The 23560-nt window shown below is 46.4% G+C and overlaps 1 protein-coding gene across 1 annotated transcript in view; it reads right to left on the reverse strand.

Moving 5' to 3' along the window:
* The window catches only part of LOC124015614 (caskin-2-like), a 94907-nt gene that overhangs the window by 2333 nt on the left and 69014 nt on the right, over positions 1–23560 (reverse strand). The window contains 13 exon segments of the mRNA XM_046330971.1: positions 370–652; positions 741–1517; positions 1520–2672; positions 2804–3016; positions 3769–3875; positions 4022–4085; positions 4297–4433; positions 5130–5207; positions 5451–5627; positions 7638–7755; positions 15625–15719; positions 17550–17658; positions 17900–18008. Of these exon segments, the coding sequence (XP_046186927.1) occupies positions 370–652; positions 741–1517; positions 1520–2672; positions 2804–3016; positions 3769–3875; positions 4022–4085; positions 4297–4433; positions 5130–5207; positions 5451–5627; positions 7638–7755; positions 15625–15719; positions 17550–17658; positions 17900–18008 (3420 nt within the window).

Consider the following 23560-nt stretch of genomic DNA (forward strand, 5'->3'; position numbering starts at 1 on the left):
GTGGGACCTGAGAAAACATTCCAGCTAACATGGCGCTTGTAAGTGACCCCGGGACCACCCATACGTAAATCACACATGACTGTAAGTCTTAAAAGAAATGGCTTTATTACCTGACTTTATACCTGTTCAGACAACACACTCCAGGTGGCAGTATGCACCCTTTCAGTTTGTTTACCAACTCTGAAGTAGTAGAAGAAAACTGACTACTTCAAAATGGAGATGGCCTCAATGGCGCTGCCCATGCTCTCACAGACACCATAATGGGACAGATACAATGTTGCATGAATGCTACTTCAGTTCACATAAACAGTAGAGTGTATATGGCCTGTAAATGCAGGAAATGGTGAGGTGTTGATCGTGTTCTCTTACCCGTCAGTGCTGTCCTCCTGGGTGAGTTCTCTCTCCACAGCCTGCAGTGCTGCCTCCAGAGAGGTGCTGGTCTGCTCCAGCCTCTGCTGCTGCACCACCTCTAACCCCGGGCCAGACTCTACCCCTGGGCCTGGGCCGACCACACAGACCTGGGGCTTGCCTGTCTGGGCTGCCTGGCACTGAAGCCCTGGGGCTGGGGGACACCGGCTGGGTGTGGGTGATGGTGGGGCTGAGAAGGCAAGACTCTGTACCACATTGACAGTCATAGTGGGTGGCACTATGGCTGTTGGACAGGAAGCAAACGCAGAAACTCAGAATTGATGATAAAAACAGAAAGACATAATAATGAGCTTCCACGTGTAATAAGTTACCTGTAGCAGCAGCCAGACTGTGTCGGGACGGTTTTGGGGCTGTGACGGGGGGTCCGTGGGAGCTGTGAGGCTTGGGGGAGACGGGGGGTTTGAGGGGTGTGCCTGTCACTGCTAGGTTCTCCAGCCCCTCCAGACTGGCCTCACTGATCCTCAGACTGACCAGACTCACCTCCTCACAGCTTTGGGACTGGGGCCTGCTGCCTGGACTGGAGTCTGACCCTATCTGGCCCTCACTGTCACTGGTGGGAGAGCTGCCAGCATGGTCTTTAGGCTTGTATCTCCGCTTCACAGTGTCTGACTCCTTCAGGTTAAACTCAGGCACCTCCAGGGCTGCCTTGGTGGGCCCGTTCTTGTCTGCCGGGATCTCCACAGTGCTCTCGGCCCTGGGCGGCCCTCCCACCTTGGGCCTCTGCTTGATGGTGAGGTTGCCCTCCTCGGCGAAGGGGATACACTCGCTGGAGCTATTGTGAGGGGATGAGGAGCCATCCAAACCTGGTGCCTTAGGTTCCTCCTCCTCAGAGTCTGACTTCACCCCTCGCTCTGGGTCTGGGTAATGGTCTTGGATGTCGGTCTGGGCTGGAACACATTCGCTCTGCACCCTCCTCCTCAACCCTGCAGAGGCCTCTCTGGGCTCCAGTCCTGAGGGGGTGAGGCTGGGGAGGGGAGGCTCTGGTTGGAGGAGGTCCAGCCTGGGCCTGGACAGGCTCTTCCCCTCAGTGGAGGCCTCCAGACAGGCTGCGATGCTCCTCACGCTCCCTGGACTGTCTGTCTCCACCCCCCAGGAGAGGGCGCCATATTCTCAGTGGACCCAACGCTGAGGCTGCTGCTCACCGAGCTCAGTCTCTTGGGTGGGGCTGGAGGGGGACCCTTTTTACGAGCGCGCACGGCAAAGGACTGGCTACGTCCCACAGTGCCGTACTTTACGGGTGTGATCTGCATGCCTGCCAGCTGGCTGCGTCCGGGCCGGCGGGTCAGGGTGGCGTAGGACTCTAGGGTGCTAGAGGGTGGAGCCAGGTCGTCATCCTCTTCGTCTGGTTCGCCGTCTGACAGGGCATAGCGTGTCAGGCTCTGGCTGCGCTTCTTAGGCGGGGCCAGGGTCATGGCGTGGTAGGTGTGTGCCAAGGGCTTGGTGGGCGAGCTGTGGCCCAGGTCGGTGCTGCCACAGTGGGAGTGGAGGTAGCTGAAGCCCCTCTGGGCCGGGGAGCCCTGGGGAGAGGAGCCTAGGGAGTGAGACCCAGGGCCTTTAGGCTTGGCTGGGATGGCTGGGTACTGGAACACGGTGGCTGCCCCCAGGGGGACCTGCTTGGGAAGCTGCTGCTGTAGTATGGACCTCTGGTCCCAGCCTTCTGGAATGTTCCTTTCCTTGGCAGGGCTGCTGTCAGCACTGAGGCTGGTGGAGGTGCTGCTGCTGCCTAGGCTCTCCTGTGAGAGGCTGTGGGGAGTGATGGAGGCTGTGGGGGGGTCCTGGGAGCGCCCTGAGCCCCTGGACCGGGCGTCGATGCTCTCTTGGCTCCGAGACATGCCCACAGCACTCTTAAAGGCCAGGCCCTCCTGGTAGTGACTGGACATGGCTGTCTGCAGCTCAGCACTCAGCTCACTGTCCTGGAAGGTCAGCATCTTGGGGGTGTGGGGCGAGGGGCAGTCAGAGGAGCTGTCAGGGGGCTCGATGGTGACCAGGTGAAGGGCTCCAGGGGGCTTGCGGCGCAACGTGCCCTGGCCAGATTCTGCAGCCAGGATGGCCCTCTGGATGTCACACAGCTTCTTCACAGCCAGCATCATCTTCTTCTGGTGGCCCAGCTTGGTGATGCCTATCTCCTGCAGGTCCTCCCAGGTCAGGTCCCGTACGATGCTGATGGAGTCATAGCCGTTCTCTGACAGCTTCCTTTGGTACTGAGGCAGGCCTATGGTACTCAGCCACTCCCCCAGGTCTGCCTGGAGTAGGAGAAGAGTCACAGTCAGACCTACACAGTTGAAACCTTTATGAAACTAATGTAAAACCTGACTTGCACACAAAAGCAGACAGACAGACAGACAGACAGACACAGGCATCAGTAAGACCTTACCGGGATGTATTCAGGCAGCCACTCTGGGATGCTGAGGTTTCCTATCTCGATTGAGATCTTCTTGCGGTGGCCTGGCTTGGTGACGCCGATGGCCGTCAGGTCCTCTGGGGTCATCCTGCTGATGGTGGGGACGTCGTAGCCGGCCGTGATGAAGTTCCCAGTGTACTGCTCCAACTGGAAGTCACTCAGCCACTGGTAGATGGCCTCTGCATCCTACACCAGAGGGGAGGGGTTGAGTTTCACATTAACATCAACTACTGGCCTATTCACTGTCCTCCTGTCTTTTAATAGATACATGTATTTCACTGTGGCATACAGAGTACATAGAAAAATACATTCATGAGTTGTAATGTGTGGCAAACATGGACAATATTTCCTGTCTTGTGTCTGTCCTGTGTCTGTCCTGTCCTGTCCCTGTTCTGTCCTGTGTCTGTCCTGTCCTGTGTCTGTTCTGTTCTGTCCTGTGTCTGTCCTGTCCTGTCCTGTGTCTGTTCTGTCCTGTGTCTGTTCTGTTCTGTTCTGTCCTGTGTCTGTTCTGTTCTGTTCTGTCCTGTGTCTGTCCTGTCCTGTGTCTGTTCTGTTCTGTTCTGTCCTGTGTCTGTCCTGTCCTGTGTCTGTTCTGTTCTGTTCTGTCTGTTCTGTCCTGTGTCATTCCTGTCCTGTCCTGTGTCTGTCCTGTCCTGTCTCAGTCCTGTCCCTGTCCTGTCCTGTCATGTCCTGGCCTGTGTCTGTCCTGTTCCTGTCCTGTGTCTGTCCTGTCCTGTCCTTTGCCTGGCCTGTGTCTGTCCTGCCCTGTGTCTGTCTGTCCTGTCCTGTCCTGTGTCTGTCTGTCCTGTCCTGTCCTGTCCTGTCCTGTCCTGTCCTGTGCCTGGCCTGTGTCTGTCCTGTCCTGTGTCTGTCCTGTTCTGTCCTGTGTCTGTCCTGTCCTGTGCCTGGCCTGTGTCTGTCCTGTGTCTGAGTCTCACCTTGCCCTCCAGTAGCTGCTGAGGACGTACAAACTGTGGGGAGACAAACTGCTGTTCCCCTGGTCTCTGTATGTTCACCATCGGCCTCCGAGGAGCACCCAGAACCACTAGACAAGAAAACACACTGGAAAGTTAAATGAATGGTGCTCAGGATGTTTTCTACCAATAAGCACAAATCAAACTAGAAAGGTGAAGTTTCAGGAGAAATGTTGTGGTACGTAACAGTAATGAGAGAAAGGGCTGGTATTCCTACCTGCAGTCAGGTCAGGCTGTTTATTTGGGACTGGTTGCCCTGAGTCACCAGCAGAGGGCGCTGGCTGCACATCAAAACAGAGCACAAGACAAGTTACAGAGAGCACAGGAATAAACAATCTGTTGACTGGCACTACATACAAAGACAGTCAATTACAATATCACATTTCCTCGGTTCATAGCTGTGAGTAAGATTTACAATTATTTTAGCATTGCTATCTATCTGAATAAGACTAGCCAGGATAAATAAAGCTAACATAACAATTGGTCCAGTACTTTGGCTGTGTCTGGGAGTGCAGTGGTCTGGTGGTGTTGTCCGTTGAGAGCAGTGTTACTCTCTGTGCTCTGTCCACTCCCAGCACTACGGGTGCTGCCCACACTGCCCGTACTCCCTACACTGTTCCTGTCACCTGCTAGATAGGACCACAGGAGAGGAGAATGGAGAGAGGGAGAAGAGAAAGAGAGAGATAGAAGTGAGGGACGTTAAAGACAACCGTGGTGGCTGGACAACAAGAGGGAGAGCAAAATGAGGTACCTCCCCTCTGTGTCCTTCCAGAGCTCACGTCAACACAGTCACACACACATCCACATGATTCTAACTGAAGCTGGCACAGGATGGCAGAGGTTGGGGCTGTGGACCCTGTCACTGAGCCAGCCAAGTCATCACAGATCAGGGAGGGTGGCACAGGCCAGGACAGGACGTCATTTGCTGCCATACGAAGCCAAGGGAGATGGTTGCATGGTGGAGCGGAGCTTCAGGCATAGAGCAACAGCAGCCAAGGGTACAGAACTACAGATCTATAGGGGTAAACTACAACTACAGTCCTGCAGTAGGACAGATGAAAGGTCATCCACAATGGAAAATTCCTACAGCGGAGTACACAGGGCACCCATTAAGCTTGCAGTGTCCTGTAGACTGTCGAAATTGTCACTTTTTTTTGGTCACTGGAACGGAGGTTTCCTGGTAGTCCCATCCTGTGGCAGCAGGGAGAGCAGCAGGAGCTATGGGAAGCTCAGTTTGAAGCTGGCACATGACAAAGGTAGAGCATGGGAACAGGGGACAGAGTCAGCCAGCTATTGTCATGGGGGGACAGTGGAGGGACTCTTACCAGTGGTGTGTGAGTTCCTGAGCACCCAGATGTCCTCCTTGGGACAACCAGGCTGAGAGAGGCTGCTGGGAGGCCGACCTATCAGACATAACAACACTGTTGGGCCATGGGGGTACCATGGTCCACGGAGCAGCACTGGGGATTGGCTGGGCCTGAGCATGAGAGGGGTTTAGAGGGGGCGAACATAGGTGTCCTTGTGGCCTCACCACGGTTCACAGTGGTGGGGGAGTTGTCTGGCTGGTTAGGGGGCTGAGTACAGTATACAGGTTTCAATGTGCGTCTGTCCTCTGAGTGCATGTATAAGGGTGTGTGTGTATATACCTGGGTTGGCGCTGAGGCCGATGGTGTGGGGGAGGGCCAGGTGGGGATTGTTGGGGGTGTACAGTGTGTAGGAGTCGTCGGTCTGGGGGGCTGAGCTCAGGCTGGAGGAGAGGGGGGCTCTGGAGAGGAGCTGGTGGCGCTGGGTGGGCAGAGAGGCGTGCCGGGACAGGGTGCCCCCTACAGGGTCAAACAGGTAGGACACAGACAGAGAGGAGGTTAAAGCAAGCTGATGGTTAGAGGTGGACATTACATGGTATGGATGGAGAGATGCTGAGGGAAGAGGAGGAGGAAGGGATGGATTGGAAGCATGAGGGATTAGTCCAACCAAGGCATTCTGGGAAATGGGGTGTTCTCTGGAGGGGCCAACCTGTCATGAAGAGGGGCCACCACTGCTCTTCCAACGCAGTGATGTGTAGCGATACAACCTATCAGTGTGTGTGTGTGTGTGTGTGTGTGTGTGTGTGTGTGTGTGTGTGTGTGTGTGTGTGTGTGTGTGTGTGTGTGTGTGTGTGTGTGTGTGGAGCCAAGGGAGAAACAGATCCTTCAGGAAGTATTCATACCCCTTGATTTATCCCACATTTTGTTGAGGCACAGCCTAAATTCAAAATGTATTCAATAGATTTTTTTAAATCTCACCCATCTATACACAATACCCCATAATGACAAAGTGAAAAGAATATACCGGTATATCTATTTTTTGTAGTACATTTTTGTAAATGTATTGAAAATGAAATACAGAATGATCTAATTTACATAAATATTCACACCCCTGAGTCAATACATGTTAGAAATGTCTTTGCAAGTGATTACAGCTGTGAGTCTTTCTGGGTCTCTAAGAGCTTTGCACACCTGGATTGGACAATATTTGCAATATAAATATAAACTTCTTCATGCTCTGTCAAGTTGGTTGTTGATCATTGCTAGACAGCCATTGTCATACCTTGCCATAGATTGTCAAGACAATTTAAATCACAACTGTAACTAGGTCACTCAATGTCTGCTTTTATTTTTAACACCCAACTCTTTGCGAGGCACAGGAAAACCTCCCTGGTGTTTGTGGTTGGATCTGTGCTTGATATTCACTACTTGGCTGAGGGACCTTACAGATAATAAAATCATGTTAACACTATTATTGAACACAGAGTGAGGCCATGCAACTTATTGACTTGTTAAGCACCTTTTTACTCCTGTACGTATTTAGGCTGGCCATAACAAAAGGGGTTGAAAACATTTCAACTTTTCATTTTCTATGAATTTGTAAAGATTTCTAAAAACAAAATTCCACTTTGACATTATGGGGTATTGTGTGTAGATCAGTGACACAACATTTCAATGTAATACTTTTAAAATTCAGGCTGTAACAACAAAATGTGGAAAAAGTAACGGGGTGTGAGTACTTTCTGAAGGTACAGTAGGCGCAGAGGGACAATTTAAGATGGGTCTCCCGTTCCCCTGATCTTTTGTTGTGGTGACAGACTTGCAGAGAAGACAGAAACCTGTCCTTTTTCACTGACTGCAGTGCTGAGCTGCTCTCTGTTCTGTCAAAGCTGCTCCGTGAGTGTCACCAAGCCAACCTATTCACTCAGGGATTTCTCCCTCTAGTGCACATCAAAGAGGTGGTGTGGGGCGGATTATCTTCTTCTGTGGTGTTAGGTAGGTAACTGACACCTTCTGTTAATCTAACCGGTATTAGAGGTAGACTGCGTGGGTAAGGGTGGGAGTTTTTACATAATGTACAATAGCAGATGACTCCTGCAGTTCCAAGCCATTTCCCTTTCCATTTCTGACTTAATCCTGCATTGTGAGTGTGCTGACATGTCTGGGAGATGAGTGAATTAGTGTGGGAGTGAGTGTGTGAGTGAGTGTGTGTGTCTGTGTGTTGATGTTACGACATGCCGGCAGCTGACTCAACAAGCTACGAATCCTCCATTTGCTGCGGGTGCCACGGTTACGCAATGAAAGAGGCAAATGTCAGAGGACTCTCTCTCTTTGCCCATTGCTTTCAGATGGGAGTGGGGAATGGCTAATGATCACACTGAACTTACAGGGTGTGTGTGTGTGTGTGTGTGTGTGTGTGTGTGTGTGTGTGTGTGTGTGTGTGTGTGTGTGTGTGTGTGTGTGTGTGTGTGTGTGTGTGTGTGTGTGTGTGTGTGTGTGTGTGTGTGTGTGTGTGTGTGTGCGACTGACCTGAGCGTCTGCTGATGACCTCTACAATGTTCGGGGGGAAGTAGCCCACCCGGTCGGTGCCCCTCTGGCTGTCGTGGATGTGCCCCTTCCAGCGCCCGTCCATGTGCTGCTCTAGGACCTGCCAGGCAGCCAATCAAAACAAACATTAAGACGGGTCTAAACCAATCAGATGGCTATTACTACCCAGTGTCTCTCCATATTGAGGCAGGTAGGTCTGTGAGATTCTATAACAACGTGGTGTTATTTCCACTGTTTATGTACGTGTGTGTAGGAGTGTACCTGACCTGAAGTGTGCAGTTCTGGGACAATGACAGAAAGTACATGTTCCAACTTGAAACACATTCTACGTGTTAACAACTTCATCTGTGTATCTATGTCTCTGTATGGTTTGTTTTCATAATGTCAAAGATGTTTTACATAAGTTGGGAGGGTGGTACAAAAGCAGCGCCACAGCCCTGAGATCAACTGTAGTACAATAACACACCGAGAGAGAGAACCAAAAGGTCAAGCACATAAACAGATGATGACAGTAGTCATGTGTTTCTGATCATGTTCCATTTGTCCACGTGAGCTGCTAAAACCCAGGCCATTGTCTCTGCTCCCTAATTTATCAGCCTTAGTCAGAGGACACAAGCCAAGGGACATTAGGGTTAGGGGGCTGAGGGTATAGGGGAGAACAGGGGTGTTGGGTTGTGTGTCTGGTAAAAGATGTGGGTAGAGGGGGAAATAGCATGTACTGAATGAGCAGGTTTGACAGCAATAGAAAAATACATTGAAATTTACTGACCTGTCCAAGTTGGCAAAACATATTTTTCTAAAGGCCTAAATTCGCTAAAGGCACACATGCGTAGGATTTATTTTACAATGCATTGTTTTCAATGATAAAAACCCTGCAGGCTCTGACGCCTCGCTCAATTAGAACCAATTTACCCTACATGCTAAAATAGACCAATTCATCCACTTACGGAAACACAACATGGCTATCAGCCTGTCCAATCCTCTTCACCCGCCTTGCTCTGCCCGACCACTTTTTGCGTTTTGGTTCGGCACCGGTCCCCACTAAGATGTCAGCTAACCTTTTGCCCAGTATCTAACATGTACATGTGTGTGTGAGGTGTGGAAAGGCTAGTTGATGGGAGAGGTGGATGGCCTGAGGGCAAGGTTTATGAATGGTTTCTCTCTGGTATTGAAGCAACCCCCACAGCAGCAGAATAGGCCGACACACTCCCAAGAAGTAAAACAGGCCAGGGTTCATGAGACGATGACGATGTGTGTGTGTGTGTGACAGTACTAGTAGTAGAGTCATTTCTGAGTGGGAGTGATGGATGAATACCAGGGCCTGTCCCTACCCGTCTCTCTCTCTCTCTGGGCTCAAAGAGAGCCACCCTTAAAATATATACTCTCTCCCTATAAACTAGTTCCCCCTCAGGAATATGGATAGTGAAGTTCACCTGTTGTGCACTATACCCCTAAGGACCTAGAACTGATAGATGACATGTACATCAGGTTCAGTACAGTGAACTGATAGATGACATCATCAGGTTCAGTACAGTGAACTGATAGATGACATGTACATCAGGTTCAGTACAGTGAACTGATAGATGACATGTACATCAGGTTCAGTACAGTGAACTGATAGAACTGACATGTACATCAGGTTCAGTACAGTGAACTGATAGATGACATGTACATCAGGTTCAGTACAGTGAACTGATAGATGACATGTACATCAGGTTCAGTACAGTGAACTGATAGATGACATGGTTCAGGTTCAGTACAGTGAACTGATAGATGACATGTACATCAGGTTCAGTACAGTGAACTGATAGATGACATGTACATCAGGTTCAGTACAGTGAACTGATAGATGACATGTACATCAGGTTCAGTACAGTGAACTGATAGATGACATGTACATCAGGTTCAGTACAGTGAACTGATAGATGACATGTACATCAGGTTCAGTACAGTGAACTGACAGATGACATGTACATCAGGTTCAGTACAGTGAACTGATAGATGACATGTACATCAGGTTCAGTACAGTGAACTGATAGATGACATGTACATCAGGTTCAGTACAGTGAACTGATAGATGACATGTACATCAGGTTCAGTACAGTACAGTGAACTGATAGATGACATGTACATCAGGTTCAGTACAGTGAACTGATAGATGACATGTACATCAGGTTCAGTGAACTGATAGATGACATGTACATCAGGTTCAGTACAGTGAACTGATAGATGACATGTACATCAGGTTCAGTACAGTGAACTGATAGATGACATGTACATCAGGTTCAGTACAGTACAGTGAACTGATAGATGACATGTACATCAGGTTCAGGTTCAGTGAACTGACATGTACATCAGGTTCAGTACAGTGAACTGATAGATGACATGTACATCAGGTTCAGTACAGTGAACTGATAGATGACATGTACATCAGGTTCAGTACAGTGAACTGATAGATGACATGTACATCAGGTTCAGTACAGTGAACTGATAGATGACATGTACATCAGGTTCAGTACAGTGAACTGATAGATGACATGACATCAGGTTCAGTGTGAACTGATAGATGACATGTACATCAGGTTCAGTACAGTGAACTGATAGATGACATGTACATCAGGTTCAGTACAGTGAACTGATAGATGACATGTACATCAGGTTCAGTACAGTACAGTGAACTGATAGATGACATGTACATCAGGTTCAGTACAGTGAACTGATAGATGACATGTACATCAGGTTCAGTACAGTGAACTGATAGATGACATGTACATCAGGTTCAGTACAGTGAACTGATAGATGACATGTACAGTACAGTGAACTGATAGATCAGTACATGTGAACTGATAGATGACATGTACATCAGGTTCAGTACAGTGAACTGATAGATGACATGTACATCAGGTTCAGTACAGTGAACTGATAGATGACATGTACATCAGGTTCAGTACAGTGAACTGATAGATGACATGTACATCAGGTTCAGTACAGTACAGTGAACTGATAGATGACATGTACATCAGGTTCAGTACAGTACAGTGAACTGATAGATGACATGTACATCAGGTTCAGTACAGTGAACTGATAGATGACATGTACATCAGGTTCAGTACAGTGAACTGATAGATGACATGTACATCAGGTTCAGTACAGTGAACTGATAGATGACATGTACATCAGGTTCAGTACAGTGAACTGATAGATGACATGTGAACTGATAGATGACATGTACATCAGGTTCAGTACAGTGAACTGATAGATGACATGTACATCAGGTTCAGTACAGTGAACTGATAGATGACATGTTCAGTACAGTCTGATAGATGACATTCATCAGAAGTGAACTGATAGATGACATGTACATCAGGTTCAGTACAGTGAACTGATAGATGACATGTACATCAGGTTCAGTACAGTACAGTGAACTGATAGATGACATGTACATCAGGTTCAGTACAGTGAACTGATAGATGACATGTACATCAGGTTCAGTACAGTACAGTGAACTGATAGATGACATGTACATCAGGTTCAGTACAGTGAACTGATAGATGACATGTGAACTGATAGATGACATGTACATCAGGTTCAGTACAGTGAACTGATAGATGACATGTACATCAGATAGTGAACTGATAGATGACATGTACATCAGGTTCAGTACAGTGAACTGATAGATGACATGTACATCAGGTTCAGTACAGTGAACTGATAGATGACATGTACATCAGAGTACAGTGAACTGATAGATGACATGTAACTGATAGATGACATGTACATCAGGTTCAGTACAGTGAACTGATAGATGACATGTACATCAGGTTCAGTACAGTGAACTGATAGATGACATGTACATCAGGTTCAGTACAGTGAACTGATAGATGACATGTACATCAGGTTCAGTACAGTACAGTGAACTGATAGATGACATGTACATCAGGTTCAGTACAGTGAACAGTACAGTGAACTGATAGATGACATGTACATCAGGTTCAGTACAGTGAACTGATAGATGACATGTGAACTGATCATGTACATCAGGTTCAGTACAGTGAACTGATAGATGACATGTACATCAGGTTCAGTACAGTGAACTGATAGATGACATGTACATCAGGTTCAGTACAGTGAACTGATAGATGACATGTACATCAGGTTCAGTACAGTACAGTGAACTGATAGATGACATGTACATCAGGTTCAGTACAGTACAGTGAACTGATAGATGACATGTACATCAGGTTCAGTACAGTGAACTGATAGATGACATGTACATCAGGTTCAGTACAGTACAGTGAACTGATAGATGACATGTACATCAGGTTCAGTACAGTACAGTGAACTGATAGATGACATGTACATCAGGTTCAGTACAGTGAACTGATAGATGACATGTGAACTGATAGATGACATGTACATCAGGTTCAGTACAGTGAACTGATAGATGACATGTACATCAGGTTCAGTACAGTGAACTGATAGATGACATGTACATCAGGTTCAGTACAGTACAGTGAACTGATAGATGACATGTACATCAGGTTCAGTACAGTTGAACTGATAGATGACATGTACATCAGGTTCAGTACACTGAACTGATAGATGACATGTACATCAGGTTCAGTACAGTGAACTGATAGATGACATGTACATCAGGTTCAGTACAGTGAACTGATAGATGACATGTACATCAGGTTCAGTACAGTACAGTGAACTGATAGATGACATGTACATCAGGTTCAGTACAGTGAACTGATAGATGACATGTACATCAGGTTCAGTACAGTGAACTGATAGATGACATGTACATCAGGTTCAGTACAGTACAGTGAACTGATAGATGACATGTACATCAGGTTCAGTACAGTACAGTGAACTGATAGATGACATGTACATCAGGTTCAGTACAGTGAACTGATAGATGACATGTACATCAGGTTCAGTACAGTGAACTGATAGATGACATGTACATCAGGTTCAGTACAGTACAGTGAACTGATAGATGACATGTACATCAGGTTCAGTACAGTACAGTGAACTGATAGATGACATGTACATCAGGTTCAGTACAGTGAACTGATAGATGACATGTACATCAGGTTCAGTACAGTGAACTGATAGATGACATGTACATCAGGTTCAGTACAGTGAACTGATAGATGACATGTACATCAGGTTCAGTACAGTACAGTGAACTGATAGATGACATGTACATCAGGTTCAGTACAGTACAGTGAACTGATAGATGACATGTACATCAGGTTCAGTACAGTGAACTGATAGATGACATGTACATCATGTTCAGTACAGTGAACTGATAGATGACATGTGAACTGATAGATGACATGTACATCAGGTTCAGTACAGTGAACTGATAGATGACATGTACATCAGGTTCAGTACAGTGAACTGATAGATGACATGTACATCAGGTTCAGTACAGTGAACTGATAGATGACATGTACATCAGGTTCAGTACAGTGAACTGATAGATGACATGTACATCAGGTTCAGTACAGTACAGTGAACTGATAGATGACATGTACATCAGGTTCAGTACAGTGAACTGATAGATGACATGTACATCAGGTTCAGTACAGTGAACTGATAGATGACATGTGAACTGATAGATGACATCAGGGGCAGAAAGACAGATTTGTACCTTGTCAGCTCGGGGGTTTGAACTCACAACCTTCCGGTCCAACGCTCTAACCACTAGGCTACGCTGCCGCCCCACTACAATGAAGTATTAACTCTGGGGCGTAAAGACACACAATCAAGACATCTTTTTATTTTTATTTAAAAAAAATGTTCTATAATTTTTATTTAACTTTGGGAATGTGGAGTACCGTAATTTCCGGACTATAAGCCGCTACTTTATTCCCACGCTTTGAACCTCGCAGTTTATATAATGACGCGGCTAATTTATGGATTTTTCCCGATTTCACAAGATCCATGCCACCAAAAAACTGAGCACCGTCACATAATGTGACGTAAATCGAGCGCGCTCAAACTTCCCATCATTCTGATTACGGTAGTCATTTTGTCACCCTCATCATGGCAAAGACACGGAGAAATGCATATGATGCAGCTTTCAAGTTGAAGGCGATCGATCTGGCTGTTGGAAAAGGAAATAGAGCTGCTGCACGGGAGCTTGGCCTTAATGAGTCGATGATAAGACGTTGGAAAGCAGCGTGAGGAACTGACTCAGTGCAAAAAGACAACAGCTCTCAGAGGGAAGAAAAGCAGATGGCCTCAAGTATTTGCAGCTACTCGACATCAGTGTAAATCGTGCATTTAAGGTGGCACTCCTTGTTCAGTGGGAGGCTTGGATGACAATTGGGGAGAAATCCTTCACTAAAACGAAGAGCAACTTATGGTCAAGTCTGCCAGTGAGTCCTGACAGCGTGGAGCATTGTCAAAGAATCCACTATCATCAACGGGTTTCGAAAGGCTGGACTGCTGCATGTTGAAGGGGCAGCATGAGCTCAGCGGGGAATTTGCCTCCGGATGAAAGTGACGAGAGCGACAATGAAAACAATCCAACATCGGATGAAGCAATTCTGAGGCTATTCAACTCCGACACCGAAGGACATGACTTCAGTGGTTTCAGTGCACAGGAGGAGGAAGATAGTGACCAATGACTTTCTTGGTAGGCCAATGTTTAATTTTTGTTACAAGCCGTGTTTCGTTTAAAGGCTGTGTAAAGTTCATTTGTTTCAATGTACTGCTAGGCACCTGCGGCTTATAGACATGTGCGGCTTATTTATGTACAAAATACATATTTTTTTATAATTCAGTGGGTGCGGTTTATATTCAGGTGCGCTTAATAGTCCAGCAATTACGTTAGGTTGTGTTGATTGGTAGGAACAAAATCAAATGTAATCCCTTTTGAGACAACATTTTAAGGCAGTAAAATGTGAAGAATGTGCAAGGACTGTGCAACTGATGGTAAGTTGATCACATCAAGGAGACCCCATTCATGGACTCATGGGTTGTTTGTTTACTGTCCTACAGTCCAGCGGTTTCCAAACCTCCCTGTAGTCCAGTGGTTTCCAAACCTTCCTACAGTCCAGTGGTTTCCAAACCTTCCTACAGTCCAGTAGTTTCCAAACCTTCCTACAGTCCAGTGGTTTCCAAACCTTCCTACAGTCCAGTAGTTTCCAAACCTTCCTATAGTCCAGTGGTTTCCAAACCTTCCTACAGTCTAGTGGTTTTCAAACCTTCCTACAGTCCAGTGGTTTCCAAACCTTCCTACAGTCCAATGGTTTTCAAACCGTCCTATAGTCCAGTGGTTTTCAAACCTTCCTACTGTCCAGTGGTTTTCAAACCTTCCTATAGTCCAGTGGTTTTCAAACCTTCCTACTGTCCAGTGGTTTTCAAACCTTCCTATAGTCCAGTGGTTGTCAAACTGTCCTATAGTCCAGTGGTTTCCAAACCTTCCTATAGTCCAGTGGTTTTCGAACCTTCCTACAGTCCAGTGGTTTTCAAACCTTCCTATATTCCAGTGGTTTTCAAACCTTCCTATAGTCCAGTGGTTTTCAAACCGTCCTATAGTCCAGTGGTTTCCAAACCTTCCTACAGTCCAGTGGTTTTCAAACCTTCCTATAGTCCAGTGGTTTTCAAACCTTCCTACAGTCCAGTGGTTTCCAAACCTTCCTATAGTCCAGTGGTTGTCAAACCTTCCTATAGTCCAGTGGTTGTCAAACCTTCCTATAGTCCAGTGGTTGTCAAACCTTCCTACTGTCGAGTGGTTGTCAAACCGTCCTACAGTCCAGTGATTTTCAAACCTTCCTATAGTCCAGTGGTTGTCAAACCTTCCTATAGTCCAGCGGTTTCCAAACCTTCCTATAGTCCAGTGGTTTCCAAACCTTCCTATAGTCCAGTGGTTGTCAAACCATCTGAGGAGTTACAGACAGAAAATAGAGAGGGTTGTGTGTGTGTGTGTGTGTGTGTTCCTGCAGCCTACCATGATGACATCCCCGGCCCGGATGTTGAGAGCAGTGGGGTCGTGGATGTTCCAGTAGTCTTTCAGAGCTCTCACCTGCAGGACACCTGTAGCATCTGTGTGTGAGAAAGACAGAGAGAGGGGAGAAAGAGAGAGGGACAGAGAGAGGGGAGAAAGAGAGAGAGTGGGACAGAGAGAGGGGAGAAAGAGAGAGAGAGTGGGACAGAGAGAGGGGAGAAAGAGAGAGAGAGTGGGACAGAGAGAGGGTAGAAAGAGAGAGAGTGGGACAGAGAGAGGGGAGAAAGAGAGAGGGACAGAGAGAGGGTAGAAAGAGAGAGGGACAGAGAGAGGGTAGAAAGAGAGAGAGTGGGACAGAGAGAGGGGAGAAAGAGAGAGAGTGGGACAGAGAGAAAGAGAGAGAGAGAGAGAGAGAGAAAGAGAAACACACACAAAGTTAGTTCAGGGAATTGGTATGTATGAAGGCAGGAAGAAAATACAGCCCAATGATTGATACATACTGACATGTACACCACTTTCAAATCACCTTAAGGGGATATACCCAGACGCCGCTACAATCCCCATGCCTGTTGTTTTTTAATTAGTCACATCCGGCACTGGTATGAAATGTAGTGACATCAGGGAGCAGAGTCAGTCAGTGCTGTATTCAGCTTCTGACTGGTTGGTACACATCAATAATGAATCCATGACGAGGAGTTGTGGTGGCTGATTGTGTTCTATTCATCTGTTATTCACTCTTCTCTGAACACAGAGAATAACAGGACGTCTCTCTCCACAGCCTCCATGTTTGAAGCAGCAGTCTGCTGACTAAGGAACTCAAGTGCTCATTATGGCCTGAGTTCCCAGGCTGCGAGAACCAGATCAAAGAACCAGGCCTCTAGCATGCGCACGTACATAGGGGTGGCACGCAACAATCACACACAAACAAACGCATAGGTCGCACACACACACGCACCCACACACCTAGTCTTTTGGTTGTGTGTGTGCGCACGTGAGAGTGTGTGTGAGCTGATAGGGTTATGTAACCTGTACTCCATGAGGTTAAACACAGCTGCTTGGTGAATTACAGCTTAGAGCATTTCATATCCCTCAGTCTCTCCTCTGGGCCTCTCTCGCTATAGGAACGTCTGCACTGGCTCTGTCTCAGTCTGTCTCCTCTCCCAACACACACACCTCTGAACACACTGTCCTGCAGAACTCAAACTGCAAGAGAATGCAAGAGTCGCTTCACTACACAAAAGCACAAAGAAATAAATCTTCTAGCAGGAATCTATGCTGACATTTTTTTCCATTTTTGCGGCTAAATAAAAACATTTAACACACAAATACATTTAGGAACACAATAAAAGTATTTGAGGAAGATCGTTTTTATGAGAAATTACCAAAAGTGAAAGTTTGAATAAAATGTTTTTGTGGTGTTCCATGCTCAAGCAAGTACAATGTACCGTCAAATATTTTAGCCACTTAGGAGGGGAGACAAAAATGTTCAGCTGCCCCTTTAAGGGTAAAAGTGAGACTGGCATGTCTGTCTGGGAGAGATGAGATTCTCCCATGTCTCTTCACTAGCAGTTGAGTTGAGCGAGCTCAAACAAGCTAACATAAAAACAACCTAGCATGTGAACAAAATTATATCCATGGCCAAGAAACACAAGGACAAAGTCACTCAAGTAGACTCTATGGCTACACACTTCTAAAACAGCCAACATACTTAGAAAATATCTACAGCAGCAATTTATACGCTATGAATCAAAACTCATACTTGACTTTTTCAGTTTGTGAGTAAAATGGTAGCACTGTAGAGCCCTGGTTCAAGGACAATAAAGCAGGCGGAAAACAGAACGAGAGATAAAGCCAAAGAATGATACTTCATGGGATAATGTCTTCATCTCCTGTCCCAGTGTATTCCAGTGATGACTGGTGCTGTTCACCTCGTAGGAGCTGCTTAATGTCCTTGCTGGCGTGGGAGGTGGTGAACTGGTTCACCATGTCCAGGGCTGTCTGGTTGTACGTGTTACGGATGTTCACGTCTATACCAGCCTGGCAAAACCACACACAACGTTAATGTCAATCCGATGTGCACTGAAACACAGCAGCACATTCAACACAATGTTCTCAAGTCTAATGCAGTCAACGGCAATGTATTGTACAGCCTATTCAATAAAACACTTCACTTACATTGGATAACATGTTACCAACTGTTAGTTGAATGTGGTGGAATAGTGATTGAATCAGACTAGTTAAAGACTAAGTGAGGTTGATGTCCCTCCAGGTGTCTTACCTCCAGCAGCTGTCTGACCACCTCCGTCTTGCCGTAGAGGGCAGCCTCGTGCAGGGCAGTGCCAGCCTTAGTGGCCCTGTTGATGTCGATGCCCGCTTTCAACAGCAACCTGAACCAGAGAGGAACAACACAGTACTACTTTAGTACAGATTCACGATTACAAAGGCTGTTAACTCCAGGGTGAAAAGGTTTCTGCGAGGCAGAGCCATGGATGGAGCCAGCAGGACCAGATGCCAGGACAGTATATTATGTCAATGGCAGTGTTACAGTGATCCACCGTAGCTAGTCTGCTCAACATCCCACATCACATGAACTCACTGAGGTGCCAGGGGGAAATTTGGAGAATTCACACTCGATTCCAGCTGCACATACACACACACACGCAGACACACACACACACACACACTCAAATATCCTGGTAGTGAACAAGGCAGTTAACCCACTGTTCCTAGGCCGTCATTGAAAACAATAATTTGTTCTTAACTGACTTGCCTAGTTAAATAAAGGTTCAAATAAATAAAAAAGTAGACAAGTTCAACTTTAGGAATATTAGTGGGAATGTCAGAGCTCTTCTGGGAATGTACAGCATGGAAAGTTCACACACACACAAGGCAAGGGGAAGTGGGCATCCACACATGCCCACATGCAAAATGGTTTGGTAACTAACTAACTAACTAACTAACTAACTAACTAACTAACTAACTAACTAACTAACTAACGCAAACCCATAACCCCTGTCTTTCCGTGGCATACCTGCTCATCAGCCAAACCAGAACCATACCACAACCACACCATCTCACAATGACCTCTGTCACAGTCACACCATTTATCTATAGTAACCCAAAATAACAATACAAGACTGCTTCAGATAGTGGCAGTGATTTGCATCATCAGTTTGCCTCACCACTCACTTTAGTAAATAAGGCACGCATCTAACAAGAAGTCACTTAGAGTGAGAGAGGGAGACAGAGAGAGGGATTTTTGGGGCTCAGTTACCAAGCACAGAGCGATGACTCAGAAGACTGAGCCCTGGTAGAGGGGACATGCTGGGGACAAAGACAGGAGAGAGACAGAGATATAGAGACAGGTAGAGGAAGAATACCTCTCTCTCCCTTACGTGAACTTCATTATTCTCATCCTGTTACAGATACTGTGCTTCAGCATCTCTCACTCTCCCCCCTCCCCCATCTGCCCTGCGGCTGCTAAGCCCCGGGTCAGTGTGCTTGTTTCATTTCCCCTTAGAAACACAAAGGAGGGCAGGCTCATCAAAGTCTCTGTCCCTCTGGTTTGGCTGGATGCTTAAAGAGAGAACCCTATCCTGTTCTTCTCTCCTCCTTTGGGGCCGCACTGACTCAATACCCCACTGTTCATATCCCCCGTTTAATACCTCTATTATATGGATGTCTATGTGGGGCCAAAGTGGTGGAACCATGGGACCGGTTACAGCATGTATTGTGGTGACATAACCGTGTGATTGGACCACAGGGCATTGTTATGGAGTCATATGGCCACTGGATCCCAGAAATCTTTGTTTAAATACACTGTCTCTCTCTTTCATTATCAACTGAAGCCAATGAAAGCCTTGACTGTTTCTTTGGTAAGGTGGTTTGGACCAGGGAGGTGTGTCAGAGAAAGGGCAGACCACCACAACACAAATAGGACTCCTTAACACTAGAACTGCTAAAGCAGTCATTGTCACTGCTCATTCATTGTATTTATTACTCTGCCATTTAAGTCATGCCCCCCTCAGTCCTTGACTTTTCGCAAATAACCCAGTGGGGCCTGCTCCACTCCTTCTCCCGACAGTGGGGCCTGCTCCACTCCTTCTCCCGACAGTGGGGCCTGCTCCACTCCTTCTCCCGACAGTGGGGCCTGCACCACTCCTTTCCCCGACAGTGGGGCCTGCTCCACTCCTTTTCCCGACAGTGGGGCCTGCTCCACTCCTTCTCCCGACAGTGGGGCCTGCTCCACTCCTTTCTCCCGACAGTGGGGCCTGCTCCACTCCTTCTCCCGACAGTGGGGCCTGCTCCACTCCTTCTCCCGACAGTGGGGCCTGCTCCACTCCTTCTCCCGACAGTGGGGCCTGCTCCACTCCTTCTCCCGACAGTGGGGCCTGCTCCACTCCTTTCCCCGACAGTGGGGCCTGCTCCACTCCTTCTCCCGACAGTGGGACCTGCTCCTCTCCTTCTCCCGACAGTGGGGCCTGCTCCACTCCTTCTCCCGACAGTGGGGCCTGCTCCACTCCTTCTCCCGACAGTGGGGCCTGCTCCACTCCTTCCACCTCCTCTCCACAGTTGAAGGCGCTGTCCCAGTTGATAATCACCTCAATAATTGCCTCAAAACTGAACCTAAACCGAAACTAATTTCACACATATAACAGATGAAATAAATGAAGTAAAGTATGATAGGGAGAAAGGGGGAGGGGAAGCAAACCATGCATAATTATGTCATCACCAATTGTGAATTAAAAACAGGCCATCCTATTGTATTGATCTATTCTAATTAGAATCTTACATGATATTTACTCTAACTCATTCCACTGAATCACAGCAGTCTTATCAGTCTCTTCTGGGCTACTTGGGAGCAGGCTACACCGTGAGAGCGTGCGTAATGAACATGTTGAACGGCTTTCAATATTTGGGAAAATATCTACATTGTGCAGCATGTGAGTGTTGGAGACCTTACATTGGCAAGGGGAGAAATGTCTCCATGGACAATTTCTTAACTTCACTGTCATTGGCGAACAATTTGAAAGTCTGGCTGGCACCATGAACAAAGTGAGATGGGAGCTCCCTACCTCTGCACAAAATAAGGCACCTGCTGTTGTACTCCTCAACAGTGCTGAAGAATGACAAGACAACGGAACCCAAAGAGAAAACCGGAGACTATTACGCACTACAACCAAACAAAGGTGTCAAAGTGTGTTAAGGCAGGTGAAATTTATGAAGATTTGTGTCCACTGTTGGGACACGGGATAACAGTTAAATTAAGTCCAACTGATGGCATTGAAGATGCACACAATATAAGCGCGTGCTGACAATAACTGACTATTTTTGACTGCTGTCATATCAACAATTACATTTGAAGTTTACATACACCTTAGCCAAATAAATTTAAAAACTCAGTTTTTCACAATTCCTGACATTTAATCCAAGTAAAAATGTCCTGTCTTAGGTCAGTTAGGATCACAATTTTATTTTAAGAATGTGAAATGTCAGAATAATAGTAGAGAGAATGATTTATTCCTCACATCACATGTCTTTCATCACATTCCCAGTGGGTCAGAAGTTTACATACAATCAATTATTATTTGGTAGCATTGCCTTTAAATTGTTTAAACATGCTTCCCACAATAAGTTTGGTGAATTTTGGCCCATTCCTCCTAACAGAGATGCTGTAACTGAGTCAGGTTTTTAGGCCTCCTTGCTTGCATACGCCTTTTCAGTTCTGCCCACAAATGTTCTATAGGATTGAGGTCAGGGCTTTGTGATGGCCACTCCAATACCTTGACTTTGTTGTTCTTAAGCCATTTTGCCACAACTTTGGAAGTATGCTTGGGGTCATTTTCCAATTGGAAGACCCATTTGCGACCAAGCTTTAACTTCCTGACTGATGTCTTGAGATGTTGCTTCAATATATCCACATCATTTTTCTCCTTCATGATGCCATCTATTTTGTGAAGTGCACCAGTCCGTCTTGCAGGAAAACACCCCCACAACAAGATGCTGCCACCCCCGTGCTTCACAGTTGGGATGGTGTTCTTCGGCTTGCAAGCCTCCCCCTTTTCCTCAAAACATAACGATGGTCATTATGGCCAAACAGTTCTATTTTTGTTTCATCAGACCAGAGGACATTTCTAAAAAAAATACAATCTTTGTCCCCAAGTGCAGTTGCAAACCATAGTCTGTCTTTTTTATGGCGGTTTTGGAGCAGTGGCTTCTTGCTGAGCGACCTTTCAGGTTATGTCGATATAGGACTCGTTTTACTGTGGATATAGATACTTTTGTATCCATTTCCTCCAGCATCTTCACAAGGTCCTTTGTTGTTGTTCTAGGATTGATTTGCACTTTTCGCACCAAAGTACGTTAATCTCTAGGAGTTAGAACGCGTCTCCTTCCTGAGCGGTATGACAGCTGCGTGGTCCCATGGTGTTTATACTTGCATACTATTGTTTGTACAGATGAACGTGGTACCTTCAGGCGTTTGGAAATTGCTGCCAAGGATGAACCAGACTTGTGGAGGTCTACAATTTTTTTTCTGAGGTCTTGGCTGATTTCTTTAGATTTTCCCATGATGTCAAGCAAAGAGGCACTGAGTTTGAAGGTAGGTCTTGAAATACATCCACAGGTACACCACCAATTGACTCAAATTATGTCAATTAGCCTATCAGAAGCTTCTAAAGCCTTGACATCATGTTCTGGAATTTTCCAAGCAGTTTAAAGGCACAGTCAACTTAGTGTATGTAAACTTCTGACCCACTGGAATTGTGATACAGTGAATTATAAGTGAAATAATCTGTCTGTAAACAATTGTTGGAAAAATGACTTGTGTCACGCACAAAGTAGATGTCCTAACCGACTTGTCAAAATTATAGTTTGTTAACAAGACATTTGTGGAATGGTTGAAAACGAGTTTTAATGACTCCAACCTAAGTGTATGTAAACTTCCCACTTCAACTGTATATTGATTATAATGCCACTGTTGCTTTTCCCTCGAGTTTCACTATTTATCAGGGCCACTTCACGCTTATAATGATGTTTAGGTTACTGATGTTTTCATCATTTGACCGTGCATCTTTTCACCGTGCATATTGGTGGTTGGGGTATGTTTTGTGTACTTATAAAAAGAAGCTGTTACCGTGTCCAACAGAAACACTTTGTTTCATAGTTGTAACAACTCCACTAAGAACATTTCTTGAACACTTGAATAATTGTTTATTTTTTGACGTATAGCGTAAAGTAACATAAACTAATGAAAATGCTGTGGAGTTCTTTGAAATAAAATACAAAATGGTATTCTAATGTTACCCAAGGTCGTCATAAACACAACCAAATGATTATTTTTGCGACAGCATATATAAAAAGTATGAATTACACTGTTCGAGTGTTGCAGTCAGAATGACTGCTCATTAGCTTGAAGGCGGGGTCCATTGAGGCCCAGTAGTTCTAGTGTTAACAGTCTGGTCCCAGCTACTACTGATAAATCAGCAGCCACATCTCACTGGCAGATCTGGGTCACATTGGCAGCACTGCAGCCTCACACCAGAGAGCCTCCCTCTCCGTCTCTCTCCAGTATCTTTCTGCATATCCATCTCTCTCCCTCTCTCAGCCTGGTGACAGACTGCTGCAGCTGTCAGTGAAACATGGGAACAGGGCTGCAGAGTAGACCCCCTCCTCCTCCCCTTCTCTATGGCAGGGCTCAGGGTGACCTGGGTGTCTGGTACTGGACTGTACCAGACAGACTCTGATGTAGGTCTCCATAGAGGTATTAGGGGATTGGGACTGTGGCCCCTGGTAGAGTGGACATTGGACAGGCCGTTTTATAGCCTCCCAGGTAGTCAGAGCAGAGATTGGGATACTAAATATATGGCTAGATCCTTTTGAGAGAGAGAATAAACACATTCACACACCACAGTGTTCCTGAGCAAGGGTGTGGAGACAG

This window comes from Oncorhynchus gorbuscha, linkage group LG26 (assembly GCF_021184085.1).
Source record: "Oncorhynchus gorbuscha isolate QuinsamMale2020 ecotype Even-year linkage group LG26, OgorEven_v1.0, whole genome shotgun sequence".
Classification (NCBI taxonomy): Eukaryota; Metazoa; Chordata; class Actinopteri; order Salmoniformes; family Salmonidae; genus Oncorhynchus; species Oncorhynchus gorbuscha.